At 63.4% G+C, this 19,694-nt stretch overlaps 2 protein-coding genes across 2 annotated transcripts; one reads left to right on the forward strand and one right to left on the reverse strand.

Moving 5' to 3' along the window:
• Window positions 1–1,385: 1,385 nt before the first annotated feature.
• Window positions 1,386–8,668, reverse strand: ARRDC1 (arrestin domain containing 1). Its single transcript, XM_087823078.1, has 8 exons — window positions 8,551–8,668; window positions 3,496–3,606; window positions 3,028–3,078; window positions 2,779–2,933; window positions 2,375–2,557; window positions 2,125–2,301; window positions 1,615–2,053; window positions 1,386–1,539 (listed from the first exon to the last, which is right to left on the reverse strand). The coding sequence occupies exons 1-8, from the start codon at window positions 8,666–8,668 to the stop codon at window positions 1,475–1,477; spliced, it is 1,299 nt and encodes a 432-aa protein (XP_087679204.1). The 3' UTR covers window positions 1,386–1,474.
• A 5,266-nt stretch (window positions 8,669–13,934) lies between these two features.
• On the forward strand, window positions 13,935–19,275 carry ZMYND19 (zinc finger MYND-type containing 19). Its single transcript, XM_087823079.1, has 6 exons — window positions 13,935–14,041; window positions 15,226–15,285; window positions 16,063–16,169; window positions 16,728–16,868; window positions 18,500–18,680; window positions 18,837–19,275. Exons 1-6 carry the CDS (start codon window positions 13,991–13,993, stop codon window positions 18,978–18,980), a joined length of 684 nt encoding a protein of 227 aa, XP_087679205.1. The 5' UTR covers window positions 13,935–13,990; the 3' UTR covers window positions 18,981–19,275.
• Window positions 19,276–19,694: the final 419 nt, after the last annotated feature.

The raw sequence follows: 19,694 nt of genomic DNA on the forward strand, positions 1-19,694 counted from the left end.
ATTCAGTTCTGTCGTGTTGGGGGGACAGGGGCTCTACCTGTCTGTCCCCTCGTAGTCCCATGAGCTTGTTATAGGTTAAGGTAACAGGCCTGTAGCCAAGGTCACCCTTCACCATATGGCAGAGCCGGATTTTGAACCCAGTCTTAACCCCACCTCCAGTGTTTCCCAGTTTGTTCCAGGATCACCCGCCAGGTAGGGCTTGGAAAGTTAGCAGGATGCCCCTCTGGGAAACACATTTCTGCAAAACCCTCGCTTTCTATTTGCTCCTGGGCTCCTTGAGTCCTGATGGCGGGCCTCGGGAGCGGCCTGTGTGCTCCCACGTGGACGCGAGGCCAGAAGCCGCGTCCGTCCGACGGCAGCGAGCCAGCAGGAGCGCGACGCCTGGGGCCAAGGGCAAGGGCAAGGCCCCAGCTGGGCTGCCGGGAGGATGGGCGCCGGAGGGGCAGGCCCCAGGCGTGTGCGGAGTGGAACGGGCGGTGCTCCCCGCATCAGAAACCCTTTTAGATGAGCGCCGGGGCTCCGGGCACCACACCCCGCCCAGGACGCATCCCTGGGCAGCGCCGCGGGCCCGGGCGCCAGCTCCAGTCCCGGGTTCAAGCCAGCCGACACGCACGGCTCCGGACCAGCCCCGTCTCCGTGGCCCTCCGCATCCGGCCCGAGGCACCCGGAAAAAGGAGGGGCTCGGGGCCCAGGAGGCGCGCGCCCCGAGGGGCGGGCCGAGCCCGGGAGGGAAGAGGCGGGGCTTAGGAGGAAGCGCGCCCGGGGGAGGGGCCTCGAGAAGCGCCGGAAGGAGCGTTGTGTCAGTGGGCGTGTCCGGAAGGACGGGGCCTAGAGGGGCGCGTCGGTGGGGGAGCAGCGGGAGGGGCTCGTGCCCAGAGGGGCGGGTCTCGAAGGGCTGGGGCCCGGGAGAGGGCGGGGCGTAGGCGAGGCCGCGCCAGGGGGAGGTGGCCTGGGAGAAGGGGCGGGGCCAGTGAGGGGCCCGTCGAGTGGGCGGGGCCTGGCCAGGGGGAGGTGGCCTGGGAGACGGGGCGGGGCCTGGCCCGGGGGTGCGGCCAGTGAGGGGCTCGTCCAGAGTGGGCGGGGCCTGGCCAGGGGGAGGTGGCCTGGGAGACGGGGCGGGGCCTGGCCCGGGGGAGGGGCCAGTGAGGGGCTCGTCCAGAGTGGGCGGGGCCTGGCCCGGGGGCGGGGCCTAGGAGGGGCCCCCAGGCCGGGCCCGCGCCGTCGCCGCAGGAGGGCGCCCGAGAGGCCGGCCTGCGCCCAGGAGTCCAAACGAAACGCTTTATTTACAGGAGTCCCTCCGGGCGGCCAGCGCCGAGAGCCCGCCCGCGGGGCCCGCAGGAGCCGCCCGGAGAGGCGGGGGCCGGCCGGGCGCGGCGAGTCCTGAGTGGGCCGGGTCAGGCCGGGAGCAAAGGCACGAGGCCCTGGGCGCCCGGCCCACGGCAGAGGTCGGCCAGCCCGAGGAGGCGGTGCGGGGTCAGCTGCCGGGGATCGGGCCCGGGTCCACCCCGCCGCAGCTCTGTTCATAGGACGGCGGGGCCTCTGCGGAGAGAGTGACGTCTGCATGGGGCCCCTGGCGCCTGCCCACCCGGGCCCCAGGCCCAGGCCCCCACTCACCATAGGGGTGGTCCCACAAGCTGTACTCCGGGGGTGCGATCAAGGTGCTGGCGGTGGGCACTGGCCCTCTGGACCCCTCTGCGAAGTAGGGCACAGTGGCACCTGTGGAGATGCACAAGGCAGGGGGCAGAGGGCGGGAGGCGGGGCTGCCATCCTGAAGACAGGGTTCAGGGGTGCCCGACACCCCACCAAAGGCAGCAGGTGGCACAGGCGGTGAGTGGCTCTTGGTGAAGAGGGAGACAGGGTCCGAGAAGGGGGGGTGGCTGGCCACAGCCACAGCCTCAGCCTCCTCCTGGGGCGGTGCAGAGGGCACCACAGAGGACACAGCCCCGGGAGGTGGCCCGGGGCCTGGCAGGGGACTCAGCGGAGCATGGTTCACAGCGATACTGCCGATGAAGACCGGGAGGGTCACGGAGGCTTCGGGTGCCTTCAGGGAGACCTGCAAGGGATGGATGGTGAGGGTCCAGGCCACCGGGCCCACTCCCTCCGGTCGCCCCTCGACTCCAGCACCTGCAGGTAGTAGTCCACGTGGATGAGGCTGCAGCCCGGAAGGACCGACTGGGGCAGCGGGGGCACCAGGATCTGCTCTTGCCACTGCGTCCGCCTCCAGGCCTTGACTCCGGCACCCTCCACATCCGCAATGGTCCTCACGTCATAGATCCAGCGCTTGGCCTTATAGGACACTTTCTGGAAAAGGGCCAGCCTGTAAGCCCAGGCAGGCAAGCTACCTACCTCCCCACCGTCCCACGGGGACTCTAACCTGCAGCAGACTGGCCACCACAGGGCTGGTGTCCTTGCCCGACTGGTTCTCGATGTCAGCCTGCAGCCTCAGCACCTGCCCCACCACGTAGCCTCGGAGGTCTGTGCTGGCAGTGAGGACCACGCTGCCCGTCTTCACCAGCTTGTAGGAGAACTTCTTGGTGGTGGAGGCCACATTGGGTTGCTGGGGGGGGAGGGTAAAGGGTGGGAAGGGGGTTGGTGGTGTGGGCAGGCTGGATCCCTGGACAAGCCCATTCAGCCCTGCCATGCCCCAGCCTTGGACAAGCAGTCAGCTCAGGACAGAGAGGTCACTGTTCTTCCAGACCCTGGCCCTCTTACCTTGGCTGGACACAGGCCATGGGGTGAAGGTGGGGGCCACCTAGGGGGCCACCAGCCCATTCTCACCTCGATGTCTGGGATGCTGTTCAGGTTCAGGGGGCTCAAGATGTAGAACAGACAGCTGCACTGGTGATCCTTGGAAAAACGTGGCGTGTCGATGGTGGCCCGCACCTGGTACACGATCTTCCCAAAAGGGCCCTCGAAAGACGTGGGTGCTGTGGCTGGAGAGAAGGAGCAGACTGGCACCCAACTGCCCCTTCACCTCCCCCATCCCCGCCAACTGTCACCACCAGGCCTGGCCAGGCAGGGCCTCACCAGGAAGCAGAAACTGGAAGGGGAAGTTGTGCTCTCCAGTCGGCAGGCTCCCTGCAGAGACAGGAAGGGATGTGGGGGAGAGGGCACCTCAGGATCCCGGAGTGACTCCACGGGGCCCAGGGTGAAGTAGGCACTGCAGCCACCCAGACCACACTACATCTGGCTGCTGGGATCCCCAGCCTCTGTACCCAGCACCACGGCAGCACAGGGCATGGCCTGGGCAAAGGATGGGGCACAAGAGCTTGGCTTGAACAACAGGTGCTCAGAGCTGTTCCAGGGGCTGAAGCCCACCCAAATCCAGGAGAGCTGGCCCTTTCAGCCACCCAGCCCCTATCGGGCGATGCCCAAAGCCTGCCAGGGAGTGAAATCCATCAAGGTGCCTAGCCCTGGAAGAGGGTGGGCCAATACAGCGTTCCCAGAGGCAGATGGAAAAGTGAAGTGGACAGACAGGCTCCCAGACAGACTCACCCTTGTCTGCCAATGACAGGGCACTGTTGAAGTAGCCCTCCTCCGCCACACACGCTGCATCGTTGGCCTTGCTGGAGACCCTGCAGGAGCCTGTGCAGCTCACCCGAATGGCTGCAAGAGGGAAGACCAGTGTGAGCTCCAGGCAGCCGCCAGCCTGGGCCCCACCCTGCCCCCAGCACAGGGATTCAAGCAGGGCTGGCAGCACCCAGGTGCCAGGCAGCCCCACCCAGTTGGGGCCTGAGAAGGCCAGTAAATGGTTTGCTGCCTTTTAGAAGCCGGCTCCTGCCCATCCCCCATCCAGGGCTGTTCACAGGGAGGCAGGGTGGTGAGGCATGGAGTGACGTCTGTTCTGCAGCCAGGAGGGCCCTAAGGGTCACCCAGAGGACCCCCGTGCAACCCCAACTTGGTAACCTTGGCTCCAGCCACGCCTGGGCCCACCAGACCTGTGAAAACCCAGCTCCCTACAGCATGAAGAACAGAGGCCTATGGGGCTGTTGACCTCTGACCCCACCTTCATGCTGCCTCCGGGGAAAGTTAAGTTAGACTGGGAAGCACCCCTTCACGCTCCAGGAAGCTAACTGCTAGCCCTCACGCTGCAGGAATGTGGTCAGACCCGCCTGAGCAGAGAGGGTACCCAATCCTGACACAATGGCGGGTGGGGACACCCTGACTTCCTGGGCCAGTACTGCCCAGGAGAGCTGATTGTCTGCGTCCAGAGAAGGCTGGGCCCTCTCCCCCAGTCTCCAGTGGAAGCGCCCAGACCAGGAACCATTGGCAGCAGAGGTTGCCGCCTATTTTGTGGTCAGGAACTTGAATTTCTCAGTCAAACACATATGCTCAGAGTCCAATAGGGTCAGAAGGCCGTGGCTGGACATCCAGCCCCAGGGATGCTGGTCACCACAGCGGGAGACCCAAGGAGGTAGAGGGGCAGCAGCTCAGTGACAGGTGGCCCTGCCGCTCCACCTCTCCTCTCGTGATAGGGCTGAGTCAAGGCCAAAGACTTCAGCATCTCTGCCCAGTCCCGCTTCCTCCCGTGACTTGATAGGCAGTCAGGTGAGGGAAAGGTGACTCAGAATGTGACACCTTACTGACAGAGCCACCCAGGAGGAAGGACCTGGTGTTCCAAGTGCCCAGGACCAGGAGTCAGCCATACCAGCCGTGTCCACAGTCTCCCCAGGCTGGTCCCACCTTGCTGACAGACTTCCTGTTGGTCACCCACAGGGCACACAGTTTCCTTCACCACACTGGCTCGCCCCCCACCCCATCAGCACTGCCGGTGACCAACCTTTGGCCTCTGTGCCACCCCAGCCTTACCTCCAGGACCTCAGCCCTGCTTTCTAACCCATCCTCTGTCAGCTGGTCTCTCCTGGGTCTAGACCTGGAAGCGTTCCCACCCTGAAATCTGGGACACCAGGGCTCCTACAGATCCACATGGCCCAAGAGCAACCAGGCAGGGGCAGAGGAGGGGAAAGGCGGCTGTGACCCAAGGAAAAGACACCCTGCTTTAACCCTCCCAGTGGAGAGGGTGCGGCCCCCCTTGAATCTGGCTGCCCTGGGGGTGCTGGGATCAACAGACTATGCCAGAAGGGGTTCAGTGGTCCCCAGACTGGCTCGGTTCCAGCCAAGCACTGCCCAGTGACCCCAGTGGCTGGCACACAGAGCTGAAGAATTGCCCTGCCCACCTCTGTCCGAATTCCCACCCACAACTAGAACATGGTTGTGTTAAACCACTTAGTTCAGGGATGATTTGTTCCTCAGGGGCTAGCTCCTTAGATACCAGGAGTAGATGTCCGCCTCACTAGAAGTCAGGGAAACTCAGAGGACTTACCATAGGAACCCATCAGACGGGCAAATATTAAACATTTTGATGTGTTGAGAGGAGGTGGGAAACGGACACTCCCTTAGAGTAACCAAATGCAAGCTGACACGGTGGAGAAGCACTGGGCAGGATGGGCACATACCAGGGGACCCAGCAGTTCTCAGAGCCTCGCACTACTCACCCAGGAGCACTGGGCACCACTGCTCATAACAACAAGGCACAGCCCACGTGTCCAAGAAGAGCGTGGTGGCTAAGACTCACCCACCCAGCCCAGACCTGGCCCCCGGGGTTCAGGTGAATGAGCTGTGGGGGCACCTGACCCCGAGAAAATGAACAGTATCAAACCCCTGGACCCTGGGGTGACCCCAGAGGGGCCCAAGCTCTGTGACCTTCCCAAGGCCTGTGCAAAGAGTCCCTTTTTTGTTTGTTTTTTGATCTTGGGAGTGGGGGGAGAGGGAGAGGGAGAGAGAGAAAAACATTGATGTGAGAGAAACATTGATCAGCTGCCTCCTGCACACACAACACCAGGGATCGAGCCAAAACCCGGGCAAGGACCCTGACCGGGAATCGAACCGGCAACCTCACGGTGCATGGGTCGATGCTCAACCACTGAATCACTCCGGCCAGGCAAAGAGTCCTGTTTTGCGCACATACGGAGGCCCCTTCGGGGGCCCTGACTGGATGAGCCCCCTCTAGTCACTGTCTTAGTCAAACCGTCCTGTTCCTGTCCGCCCCCTCCTCTGTGTAGGGGCCGGGCACACAGCAGGCTGTCCTGCCCCGTGTGGGGGTGGGGGTACATCTGCTCCTGCAGGAGAGCATGGCCGTCGCCCCAGCGCCCGTGCCCATGGCGCAGGATGGGGCAGGTGTGTCTGGCAAGGTGCGGCCCCCACCGTTCAGCACCAAGTGCGGCCTCAGAGCCTCTGCTGTACCACGGAGGTTTGAAACTGTTCCGTTGCACCAGTGCCAGGATGTAAGGCACTGAACTGACGGGTATTCGTGTTTGGACGTTTGGGGCTGCTCTGGTTCCCTACAGAAAACCATCACGTGGCTCGTGCTCCAGAGTGGCTTCTGGAACCTTCCTCTCGAGCCAGCACTCCCACCTGCCCAGCAGCCGCCTCGCGTGCACACCTGCAGTCCGACCGCGAAGCCTTCTGCCCATTCCTCACCTGGTCCCACGGGTCTCCCACCCCCCGCCGGCTCCCACGCACCTGGAGCGGCCAGCCTGGCCTTTGTCACCGTCTTTCACTAACACTCTAGCCCACGAGCTCCTTCTCTCTGCCCCGGCTCCAAAGCTCTCACACGAGAATGACAGCGCCCACCTCCCAGGGCTGCTAGGAGGACTCAGAGTTGAGCCACTGGGAGTGGGGACGATGGTGTCCGGCCTGTGACGAGAGCTCAGGGGGCTGGTGGAGCTGGGGGTTGGCTGCTGTCCCTTCCTGTGTCCTTCTCAGGGACAGAGGACCTCCCCATTGCATCACTGGCTGGTAGCAGGAGTTCAACAAGTATCTTTTGAATGAAAGAAAGAAAAAGAGCCACGACCTTTCCCTTCCCACACCCAGGCAGGCCTTGGAGGAAGCCCCAGAGCGTCGAGGGCACCCACGTTCCCTCTGCTCCCAGGGGCAACCTGAACCGAACCCTCTCTGGCCTGCAGTTGGTGGCCCATCGGCCCCCTGCCCATTCCCCCACCTTGTCCTCTCCTACTCAGGGGCCAGCGCTTTTACAGCTGGGACCATCAGCGGCTGCTCCCTCGGCATTCTGTGGCCCAGCTGTCCATTCACCCACAGCCCACCTGCCGCATGAAGGCTGGGGGCTCTGTCCAGGCCGGACCATTCACCCACAGCCTTCACTGTGGTCACCAATGGCCTGCTTGCCCTGGGCCCCAGCTACAGGAGGGTGACAGGGTGGACAAGCCAGAGAATGAGCTCGGCGCAGGGCCTCTGTGATGTCTGTCTGTCCCCCCTGCCTCGAGGCTGCCCCTCCTTCCTGTGGCCCCGCAGGGCACCCTCCCGTCAGCCAGGAACCTCCTAGCCCCATCGCACTTGTCACCTCTCGCTTGTGCCCCAGGGAATAACTGCACTGTCCCTGCTGTGCCCCCTACCACACCTACTCCCACCCAAACCCCAAACTCCAACTGGGGAGACAAGAAAGGAGGTGACCTTGTCGTGGGGAGGAGGCTCCACACGGCCAAACACCTAACGAGAGGCACCTCCACCCAGCCGCTCCTTAGGTCCCTGTAGCCTCGCACTGTGGCATGGCGGGGCAGTTAGGGGACAGTGGCTCTCAGTCCTCAGTGGGGACCAGAAGTGCTGAGCTGTCAACCACAAGGGTCAAAGTCCACAGGGAAGCCCCCGCAGCTGTGGTTTTGGCCAACCAAGCACCCCAAGGTGGAGGAGCACCCCGGCAGGGACACACCACCCAACCTTGCACTCAGAGCCAGGGATCCCTGTGCTGTGCCTTTACCACCCAACCCCCCAGCCCTGAGGGTCGGGCCCTGAGGACCCGCCCAGGTCCCTGTCTACACCTCGGCGACAGGAGCCCAGACCAGCCCCGTGGAGAGCCCGAGCAAGGGCGCCGCGGCAACCTGATCCCGTCCCGGGGCCCCAGATGTGGGCGCCGGCAGAGGGACAGGCCGGGAGGGCTCAGGTTCAGTTCCCGGACGCCAGCTGGGCCGGGGGCCTGGGCACGCAAGAAACCCCCAGCCCCCAGCCCCCAGCCCCCAGCCCCCAGCCGGGCTGGAGGCAGGCAGCGCCCGGTGGGCTCTGCCGGGCACCGCAGCCGCGCCCCGGCCGTCGGCGAGGAGGGAGGGCCTGCGCCAGGCCCGGGTGCGGGAGAGAAAGCCAGACCCCAGGCAAAGGCCCAGCAGGTGCGGAGCGCAGCGCCCCGGAGGCCCGACCCGCAGGTCGGAGCCGCGCACGTGCCCCGGTCAGTGGGCTTCGCCGGGGCGGACAGGCTTCAACCCCCGACCCCGAGGCGGAGAGCACGGGACGGCCACCAGCGGGACGCCCGCCCGGCCTCCCCCCCGGGAGGGTCTGCACCGCCCCGCCGGCCCCCCCAGCACTGCCCGCACCCGGGGCCCCGAGCGGAGCCCCCGCGAGCCCCGGGCCGGCAGGAGGGGCGAGGGGGCCGTCCCAGGCTCGGCGCCCCCGGCAGCCGCTTCCGGGAGCCCGGGCCCCGCCGCAGGTGCGAGCGCGGCCACCTGCGCCCCGCCCGCCCGCCCGCGGCGACCCCGCGCCCACCTCGGAAGGGCAGAGGCGCCCCCAGGCACACGTGCACGGCGCCCGCCAGCGGCTCCCCCGGGCTGTAGACGATGCGGCCGTGGCTCAGGCGGATCTCGAAGAGCTGCACCCGCCCCATGCCGCCCGCCCGCCGGCCGGACCGCGCTCACTGCTGCCCCCGCCCGCCCGCCGGCCCGCTGCGCCCGGGCGCCGCACCGACCGGCCCGCCCCCGGCCCCGCCCCGCCCCGCCCCCACTGCCCGCCACGCCCCCGCCGGCCCGGCCCCCAACCCGGCCACGCCCCTGCCCCGCCACGCCCCCGCAGGCCCGGCCCCCAGCCGGCCACGCCCCAGCCCCCCGACACGCCCTCGACCGCGCCCCCCGCCTGCCCAGCTGGCCCCCGGCCACGCCTCCAGCCCCGCCACGCCCCCTTCCGTCGGCCACGCCCCTTTCCGTCGGCCACGCCCCGCTGGCCCGCCTCCAGGTCGGCCACGCCCCTTGACCCCGGGCGGTTCTCTCGGCCGCGTCCCCAACCCCGCCCGGTCTGCCCCAAGCCCCGCCCCGGCCCGCAGGGTGGGGCCTGGCGCACGGGCACCGCCACTGCCCCGGAGAGCGGCCGGCTCACCTGCCGAGGGGCGGGGCCGTGGCCCGGGCCGGGGCGGCGCTGGGGGCGCGGCGGGCTCCGGGAGGGGCGGCCGCTGCGCCCCGCGTCACTCGGCGGAAGGACGTCAGGGCGCGGGCGCCGGCGGCGTGCGCGGCGCTCCTGGGGCTCGGGTGGGGTCCCCGAGCCCCGAGTGCGCGGGGGCGGGGCGGAGGCTGCGGGGGGCGGGGGCCGCGTGCCCCCGGGCGCCGAGGGACGTGCCGGGTGGACCGTCTTTGAAAGGCGGCTTCGCGGAGGGTGAATCGTGGCGGGGGCGGGGCACGCGGGGGCCGTGCCAGCTCCGAGGCGCGGCTGGGCGCCCGCTGCTGGTTCAGTAGGGGGTGCCTGGAGGAGGGCGTCGAGGGGGCGCGGGGACCTTCTCCAGAACAGCTGGGTTAATGGGGTGACAGTTTCTGATGCAGAAAACCGGTCTAGATAGAAGTGTTTGGGGTGTGGGAGAAATTCATGACCCTCAGTCTGAGATGCCCATTGGGACTGCCGTGCATGAGTTTGGGGGAGACGAAGAACTAAAGATTTGTTACAAGCTTGTGTGTAAAGATGGTAACGCAAGTCAGGGCACGGGTGACACTGGAGTTTGGGGTGAAAACCGCAGAAACCTAACGTCGCCTTCCAGCGAAAGGAGAGGGGACTTTCAGGCCGGCAGGGTCCCGCTGGGCCAGGTCAGGAGAGGGAGCGGCTGGGGGCCCTGCAGGTACCCCAGAGGGAGCGTCTGGCTGACCACGCTGTCAGGACTGTGCAGATGAGGGGATCCCTGAACAAGGAGTTCAGGGTGCCCAGGGGAGGGGGAGGATTGTGGGCATCCCAAAGTGCCAAATGTAGTGTTTCAGGAAGGAGGGCGAGAGGTGTGTTGGCTGCTGCTGACATGGAACAAATCAGGGCGGGAAGTGGGTGGTCTTTATCCCGGGTCAGCCTCTGTCTCCCACAATGGGACTCCATTTGGCCCTGCACGGCCTTTATTCCGACCCCATCACCCACCCGTCCCCTGTTCTGGAAACGGCTGCCCTGCCCTCACACCTGCCACCAGACTGGTGCCTCACATGCCCTGACCTCCTTTCTCTCAGCGTTCCTCTCCTCTTGCATCCCGGCCCCGGGTTTTCCGGGGGCCTCTCCAGTACAGATGTTCATTTTCACACGGCTCCTGTAGCCCTGGGCCTGGAGGTAGGGTGGGTGCCCTCTGGATCCCTATGCCCACTTCCAGACCACTTCCCCGTCACCTTAAAAGCTCCCAGCTTTCACTCATGTTCTCAGAATAGGAACCCGCCACCCTCCAGGCTGCTCTCATCTTCAAGGCCAGGCCAGTCCCCCTTAATTCTTGGTGGTTTCAGCTGCTAGTGATTTTCATCCCTCTAGTACCCGTCTGCAGGAATTCTTAGTGACTTCAACATTCACGTAGGTGATCCTTCCAACCTTCTGGCCTCTATCTTAAAAGGTACTCAGGATTTGTTTTAATCGGGTGAGGTGACAGACAAAGAGACAACTGCTTGAAGGAAGAGTTTAGTACTTACCCAGGAGCAGGGGCAGCCACACCACATCACCACATGGGGAAGTGCCAGGGCTGGTCGGCCCGGAGCCCTGGTGTTTTTTGTGGGAAGGAATGAGTGAGTCAGCAGAGTCAAGTGTGAGTGTGCTTAGGATTGGATAGTGTGAATAATCTCAGTGGGCTCTGGGCTACAGGGGTGGTCTCTAGCTGTCCAGTACCTGGCCCTGGGGTGATTGAGGCAGAGAAATACTAGCTCCGTGCGTGAGTTAGATAAAGGAGGTGTTTGGGAGTGTGGGCTCTGGATTGGTTGGTTTGCATGTGAAAGGTGTGGTCTCAGAAATTGTTTGCTGTCTCTAGGAATTAGCCCTGGGAGGGGCAGTCTCTCCCAAGCCAACAAGGCTCCCCAGATGTCAAAGCATCATAAATAAGAAAATAAAATAACACTGTCAGTACATCTCTCCTTCCCATGACTCCTCTCCTCCAGGAACTCCAGCCGACTTCAACAGCTCCCTCCAGTGGCTTTGTTAGTTTGTCTGCAGAGATGTCTGCCAACCCTTTCTCCCATCCTTTACATTTGCACTGTTTCTCCCATCAGAAGGTGGGTTCCGCCGGCTGGCATGGCTCAGCGATTGAGCATCGACCTATGATCCAGGAAATCCTGGTTTGATTCCCGGTCAGGGGTTGCAGGCTCCATCCCCAGTAGGGGGCATGCAGGAGGCATCCAATCAATGACTCATCATTGATGTTTCTCTCTTTCCTTTCCTCTCTCTGAAATCAATAAAGACATACTTAAAAAAAAAAAAAAAAAGTGGGTACCATCCCCTCGCATGGAATCTGGGCTGGCCCTGTGACTTGCTTTGACTGGCAGTGCTATGACGAGAGATGCCATATCAGTTGCAGGGTCTCAGGAGGCCCATTAGCTGCTGATTTCGTTCTTGGGTTTCCTAGCTGCCATGTAAAAATTTCTGGTTACCTGATTGGAGAAATCTCTGAAAGAGAGATTGCCTGGACACGTGACGGTGGCTCAGGCTTCCTGCCTCGATCACACCCAGGGTCTGTGGCTAAGTGGCCCTGCCTGGGTCAGCTGGCTACTGCTGCGGAACAATCCACCCCAGTTTATTACTTATTGTGACAACTAGGCGCACTCAGCTGGAGGTTCTGCTCTGGGTGGTATCTGCTGAGAACGGAACACGGAAGACGTCTTTTTCACATCCATGTCTGATGCCTCCACTGGAGTGGCCGGGATAGCCCAAGTATGGTAAGGTGACATACTGGTCAGGTATCTCCCACGAGGCCTCTCTACATGGCTAGTGTGGGGTTTTGCACGGCATGATGGTCTCCAGATACTGAGACTGATTACCTGGCGGCGGGTCACCAAGATGGAGGAAGGTGAAGCTGCCAGTCCTCAGTCCTGGGCTCCGAAGTCCCAGAACTTTCTACCACGTGAAATACATCCAAAAACAGTCACAAGAGCGATTGGTGGAGCATCACACACTTACAAGGAGAGAAGGAATTGATTGGTGACAATTTGAGACAACTGACCACACCAGCCAACAGCAGAACCAACCAGCTGAGCCCAATCTGGGTTTCAGAGCCATGAGGAAATAGTTGTTTTAAGCCAGGATGCTCTGGGGTGGTTATGCACCAACAGATAACTGGAAAAGACGCTGTTTTCCGAAGCGGTTGCACGCCGTTGCAATCCCAGCAACAATGCCCGAGGGCCCCGTTTCTCCACATCCTCGCCAGCACTAGTTTGACTTGATGATAACCCTGCTGAGGGGTGTGAGGTGGTGTCTCTGTGCGCTGACTTCGTTCTGAGCCTAAAAGTCAAAGTCCTTGCAAGAGCCCATTGCTCCTCCTGCACTTGTCACAATGGCCACTTCCGTTTTCTTTTTTAAATGTTTTCATTGATTTTAGAGAGGAAGGGAGAGAGAAACATCCATGGGACAGACACATTGACCAGCCGCCTCCTGCATGCGGCCCACTGGGGCAAGCAGCAACCTGGGCCTGTGCCCTGACCGGAATCGAACAGGGGACCCCTTAGTGCATGGGATGGTGCTCAACCAACTGAGCCACACCAGCCGGGCGGCCGCCTCCATCTGAAACATGTCAGAGAAGTTCCCAGTTCAGGACCTCGCGCCGGCCCTTCCCTGAGCCTCGGTGACTCGCGCCCTCTCCTTCCACTGCTCAGGCTGACTTGTCAGAGGCCCCTCTGCTCACCACCTTCACCAGGGCCCCAACCTCTGGCGCTGATCTGCGTGTTCCCCCCACGGCGTTCATCGCTTTCTAACCCTGCACATAACTCACCTGTCGTGGGCTTTTTCCGCCTCCCTCCCTCCCTGGGATATGAGTGGGGGCTTTAAATTTATGTGCGCTGGTGCCGAGCCGTTGCAGTGGGTCCTGGGAGTGGAAACCAGGCTGGAGCGGCCGCCAGGAGGCGAAGGTGGTAGGCAGGCGCCCTGAGGACAGCAGGCCCCGAGCCCCTGGCCAGGCTGCCCTGCGCCCCGGACCTCGCCCCGCCTCGGGGAAGGAGCCTGAGCCCCGGGAGGCTGGTGCAGCCCGGGGAGGGGTCGGCCGCTGGGGCCGGCGCGCAGGGGGCGCTCCGCTCGCTTCTCCCCTCGCGCTGTAGGCGCGGCCCCAGCCTCGCTTCGCGGCTCCGGGAGCTCGGGGCCCGTCCTCGGCCCGCAGCCTGCCCGCTGCCCTGCGGACGCACCACCCTTTGCGCGGGGGCCGCAGCGAGTCCCGACCAGACCCCAACCCGCGGAGCCCCCCGGGCAGCCCCCGGGCGCAGAGCCGGGCCCGGGCCCCGGGCCCGGGGCGCGGGGCGCGGGGCGCGGGGTCGGCGGCCGGGAGCCCCGAGAGCCAATGCCCGCACAAAGCTTCCCGCGAAACTGACGCACGCGGGCCGGCCGCGCAGGCCCCGCCCCCGCCGCGCCCCGCCCCCGCGCTCGCCGCTCCTCCGCGCGCAGGCGCACCCGCCGGCTCCCCGTTGGCCGCGGCGGGGCGGCGCGCGCCGGCTGGTGCGGGGCGCGCCGCGCCATTGGCCGGGCGGCGGCGGGCGGGGGTGTGTCCGCGCCGCGCCCCGCCCCCGGCTCGGCTCGCGGTGGTGCGCGCGGCGGCGGCGGCGGCGCGTGGCAGGTCCGGCGGGCGCGAGGCGGCGGCGGAGGCGGCCTGGTCCCGGCCCAGCCTCGTCCCGCCCGGCTGCCCGGCCCCGACCCCCGCCCGCCCGCCCGCCCGGCTCGCCCGGCGCGCCGCGGCCCCGCCCCGGCCCCGCGCCTCCCGAGGGAGCGGCGGCGCCGCTGGCCGAGCGCAGGCCTGGCCATGACCGACTTCAAATTGGGCATCGTGCGGCTCGGCCGGGTGGCCGGGAAGGTGAGCGGCGCGGGGCTGGGGCTGGGCCGGTGGGCGCGGCGCCGGGGCGCGGGGCGCGGGGCCCGGCCCGGGGCGCAGGCCCGGCGGTTGTGCGGGTGGCGGGCCGGCGGCGTGTCCCCGCGGGCAGCCCTCCGGGGCCGCGGCCTGGGGCTCCCGCGGTGCGCCGCGGCCGGGAGGGGGGGCGGCCGGCTGCACCTGGCGCGGGGGCCGCAGCGCCCCCCGACGCGGCGCGCTCGCTCCTCGTCGGGGCCGGGGTGTGCGCGCCGCCCCGCGCCCGCGGGCCCCGGGGGAGCTTCGCCAGGTTTCACGCTGCCAGCGGCGGCCTCGCCCGAGCCGGCCTCCCTCTGCTTCTCTCCCTGACCCGCCCCGCCCTCCGCGTGTTCGAGGCTGGGGCGCCCAGCACCTGTGGGCATTGAGGCTTGGCTGTTTCCAGGAGCCGGCCGGCGCGCAGCGGCACCAGCCACAGACCTTACCCGGGATGGGAACCCTGTTCCCATCGCCAGCGGCGGAAGCTTCGGGTGGGAGAGAGGAGCAGAGGCAGTCAGATGAAGGTAAAGCGGATTCAGATCCTAGAAAACAGCTTTCCAGGCGAGAGTGAGACCGGCCCCTTGGGGGCCGTTTCCTGCCCATCCTGCAAGAGCGACGCGATGCGGCTTCCTAACTAGCGGACTAGGGAAGGGTGGGCTCCCGTCAGCTCCGAGACCCCCCTCTAACTTAGTGACTGGTTGCTGTAGTGCCATCCTTCAAACATCTCACTTGGAACAAAAAGCTGAAAAGGACAATTCAGTGGGGCAGCTGGGTACCGACTACCCTGCTTAAGAAATAGACACTAATTGAAACCTTCTGGACATCCTGCCTCAGTCCCGCCCCTCCCTCTGCTCCAGTGAACCACCAGTTGGAGGAGGTTTACTGGAGTTGAAACGCAGGGAGCAGAGGCCGGGCAGCTGGTGGCAGCTCTTGCGCTTAGCCGCCTGCGGATGGGAAGTGCAGCCGCATACCTGCTCCTCTGGTACCGTCTGGGGTGGGCAGTGGCCAGCTTTGGCACGGCTAGCTACCTGCGTCTTTGTGGTAGACTGCCCGGGCCCCTCGCCTGCTGATCTCTTACTCGGAAGGGGCCGTTCCTGCCCATTCCCAGTACCGTGCCGGATCCCAAATGTAACTTTTGGAATGTGGTTGATTTGTAGACCAAGTACACCCTGATAGACGAGCAGGACATCCCGCTGGTGGAGGGATACTCCTTCGAGGTAAGGGTGGCCTCCCTTTGCTCACCTGCTTTCCAGGTCCAGTGCTGGGGAGGGTCGTGAGGGGTGGTTTCCTTCCCCGGGATGTGAGGGCCTGTGCAGCTCCATTCAGAACTCAGGTCCCAGTGCTGCCTCTGTGACGCTGGTCCTTCCCGACGGCCGCCCTGGTTGCTGCGATCCTGGAAAAGAGGCCAGTCATGTCATGTTTGTGACTGAATTCAACTGGACAAGCCCTGGTTCCTTAGGAGACTGTCCACCCCACCTTTTTGCTGGCCTGGGCCCTGTCCCTCCTGGTGCCCAGTGCTCTCTCTCCTCCCATCTTCCTGAGCGCCCCTGCCTTCCACTGCCTCTACTTGGCCAGCTTTCTGTTCATGCCCCCGGCCTCACCACCGCTCCTCCCTTTTGAAAACCCTCTAGGAGAAGGCCCAGCACACTCATCTCAGCCCTTCACGTTCCTACAGTGGTTTCTTGTACAGGGTTTCTCTTTCTCACTGGATTGTGGGCTTCTTTTAGGGGAGGGAAGTTTATTTCTCTATGCCCACAGTACTGTGCAGAGTGGCTCGTGAGTGTCTCTTGCTCAAATGCAGAACCTTGGGACATGACTGGCTTCTCGTGCCATGTGTCCGGGAGCCTTTACAGACCCCCAGGGTCCCAGGAACAGGCCTGGCCCTGTCTCTGTCCCTCTAGCTCATTCATTTCACTCGATTTTCCTAAGAGGTATTTGAACTGTTGCTGAGAATTGGAGGCTTTTTAATAGACCTGTATGTCGTTCCTTCTCAGGCCCGGATGGAAGTAGACGCAGATGGAAATGGTGCTAAGATATTTGCATATGCTTTCGACAAAAATCGAGGAAGGGGCTCCGGAAGGCTTCTTCACGAGCTGCTCTGGTGGGTATTTATGTGCTGCTTGCTCTCCCACTGGGCCCTGCCTGAGCCTGGTATACATGGGATACCTGGAGCCAGGGCAGCCTCCCATCCTCGTACTTTTGTGCCATTGCCACTAAGAGTGGTGGCTGTGGGTTGTGGCACCAGCAGGGCAGCCTAGGTCTCCAGGCCAAGTGCTCTTTCTGTTCTGCTGCTCACTGAGGGGGACACAGCCTCCCTGGGGAGAGTGGGGTCTGGTCCCAGCCAGGCTCTTGCTGAGCCTGTAAGTGGGATGTGGGGAAGGGACTGCTGTCCTTGGGGTGCACAGTGGGACCTCTCAGATAGAGCATTTTCTAGGTTGTGTTGCAGGGTTTGGCTCCCTGCAGCCTAGCTCTTCAGTCCCTGGGCTGAACCATCAGTGTGGTTGGTCCTGTTTGGGCTGTGGATGGACACCCTTGGATCCTCTGGGCATCTTTGCTCCTGGTGGGTCCCCTTCATTGTGACGAGGGGCCAGTTCAGATCATGTAGCTGAAATGTTGGGATGGTCTGGGAGGTGGGTCGAGAGAGTTGTCTGTTTCCTAGGGAGCGGCATAGGGGAGGCATCGCCCCCGGGTTTCAGGTAGTGCATCTCAATGCTGTGACTGTGGACAATCGCCTAGACAACCTGCAGCTGGTGCCCTGGGGCTGGCGGCCCAAAGCTGAGGAGACCTCCAGCAAACAAAGGTGGGTCTTCTTGAGCCTGGTCATGGCCTCCTCTGGGCTCTCCTTACCAGGAAGGGCCCACACCTCTGCTCTGCCCTGATGCTTTTGTGGTTTGGGGACCTTGGTTACTTTCCCCTGAAGTGTGGGGTCCTCTTTTTCCTGGAGGCGGGTTAAGATCCTGATGATTATCTTTTGATCAGGTGGGTTTTCTGCTGAGTGGCTCTGTTGGGAAAAGGGTTGTCTGGGCTGGACACCTGGCCGCACGTGCATTATGGGCTCAGAGGGGCTTCCTGGGGTACTGTGCGTGTCATGAGGCCTCTGGGCCGCCTATCCTAATGTTCTTGGTGGTGACTCCCAGCAGGCAGATGTCAGTGAGGTTGGTCAGTGTTTCCCGGGATCTTGGGTGCACACTGGGTGGACTATTGCGTTGTCATCCTCAGGGACTTGTCAGAGCCCTGAGCAGCGGAGGTGGACGGCAGGATTCAGAGGCCAAGCCTGGTTGGTGGGGAGGGGGTGGGCCCCAGGCTCTCAGGAGGCTACACTCAGCTGACGCTGTGGCTCTTTAGAGGTCCTGCACACTGTGACTTCCCACCAGGCTTTTCAGGATGAGAGGGACAGCGCTGGGGGCCAAGCCTCTGGGTTCTCCATAATGTTAGACTATGGCCCTAAAATTTGCTATTCTTGAGAGAAACTGACCCTTTTATGATGGTTACCCTCCTAGATCTTTGGTTGAAAGCGACAAAGCCCTGGCCGGGTAGCTGGGTTGGTTAGAGTGTTGTTGCCTTTTTACTCTAGATAGTGTCGTTTGATGCACAAAATTTTTTGTTTTGTAAAGTCCAGCATGTCTGTTTGTTCGTCTGTCACCTGTGCCTTTGGTGTCATTTCCAAGAATTCATTGCCAAGTCCAGGGTAGTGCAGCTTTGGTTCTTCTGAGAGACTTTTTGTTTAAGGTCTTAAGTTTGGGTCCTTGGTTCATTTTGAGGTAAATTTTGTATATGGTGTTAGGTGAGGGTGACCCTTCCCTCTTTTACCCAAGTCCCTGCGGGCCTGGCCCCTGGAGGGTGGGCAGGTTGAGGGCATGGTTAACCTGCTCTTAGCTCCAGGGTGGGCTGCTGGCTGCCCCACCTACGCCCCACCCACCTGAGCTCACGGTGACACCTGGTAGCGTACCTGGCTCAGCTCTAGTGTCAGGTGGAATTCTTTAATTCGGCCCCACTGTGTACTCACACAGACAGGTATTTTAGAAAGATGTGGAGCAGCTCACAGCATCGAAGGCGGGAGGACCAACCAGCGGCAGAAGCAGGCGCTGCTGAGGCCATAAGCAGGGATGAGGGGCTGCCTGGTCTTGCTCAGGTGGCCTGGGCTTGGCTGGGTGCTGGGACTCAGACTGAGACTGCATGGTCCCTGTGCCTGCAGTCGGTCCCAGGTGTGGGAGAGACAGCCCTGCTCTGCACCTTTCAGTGGGAAGACAGGGTGTGCTAAATCCCTGATGTCCCATAGAGATAAGCCACACAGTGCACGTGGGGCAAAGAAAAGTCCAGCTGCCATAACAAATGGGGGTGGGGGCCTCCTGAGCAAGAGGAAACAGCTTGTCCATCCTGGAGTCTGACCATTGTCAGCTGTGCCCTGAGCTGGTCCCTCCTCTCCTCCAGGGAGCAAAGCTTATACTGGCTGGCGATCCAGCAGCTCCCCACGGACCCCATCGAGGAGCAGTTCCCCGTGCTGAACGTGACGCGGTACTACAATGCCAACGGGGACGTGGTGGAGGAGGAGGAGAACTCCTGCACCTACTACGAGTGCCACTACCCCCCCTGCACCATGATCGAGAAGCAGGTACAGCTGTGGCAGGCACCACCCGCTCCACTCCCCGCATCCCTGCGCACCCCTTGGCGCCTGTCTGGCCACGGGGCTGGGGTCATGGGTCCTTCCTGGTCTGGACATGCAGTGTCTCTGAGTGACCGAGAAACCTCCCATCCTCTGTCCTTTCAGCTCCGGGAGTTCAACATCTGTGGGCGCTGCCAGGTGGCCCGGTACTGCGGCTCCCAGTGCCAGCAGAAGGACTGGCCCGCCCACAAGAAGCACTGTCGGGAGAAGCGGCGCCCCTTCCAGCACGAGCTCGAGCCGGAGCGATGACGGGGCGCAGCTCCAGGCCTTCCTTGGACACCGCGGACTCGCTGGCGGTTGAGCCTGGCGGTGCAGAAGCCAGCGCCGAGCGGGCGGCGGAGGCCCCTCTCACAGGCGCTTTGTACTGTGGCACAGCGCTGCCCTGGATGTGCTCCCTCACGTAGAGACAGCTGGGGAGGCTCCGCCAGGATGCTTCTCGTTATTTATATGTTAATATGTTTGTAAACTCATGTACAGTTTTTTTGGGGGGAGGCAGTGGGAGGGTTAGAAATCACAAATAGAGTCATTTGCTGTAATCCTCAGACAGCAGATGGTCAGGCCACATGTCTCAGACTGTCATGGAGCAGGAGCCGCTGCCTGGGAGCGTGGCCGCTGGGCGTGGCATCTACAGGGAAAGTAAAGGGCGTCACCCCGCATCCGCCGCTCTGTGCCCCTCTCTCACTGCTGCGTGTGTTTCCGAGTCCACCAGGCTCCTGGGCTGTGGGGTTGCTGCCTCAGTCCTGGGCTGCTCCAGAGTGTGGCTAACGGCATGAGTGAAGCCCAGACCGTTCCTGTCCTGTGGCCGAGTCGGCTGGCCACTGACCTCAGCCCAGCTCTGGGATGTTCTCACTGGACACTGCTGAGGGCTGGGAGCTCCATGGGGCCTCTGCCCCGCAGGTCTGCCGAGGCCTTGCCCATGGATTGCAGCCAGGATTCCTGAGCTCTGCTCTCCACCACTGACTG

The sequence above is a fragment of the Miniopterus natalensis genome, chromosome 12 (assembly GCF_054644295.1).
Source record: "Miniopterus natalensis isolate mMinNat1 chromosome 12, mMinNat1.hap1, whole genome shotgun sequence".
Lineage (NCBI taxonomy): Eukaryota > Metazoa > Chordata > Mammalia > Chiroptera > Miniopteridae > Miniopterus > Miniopterus natalensis.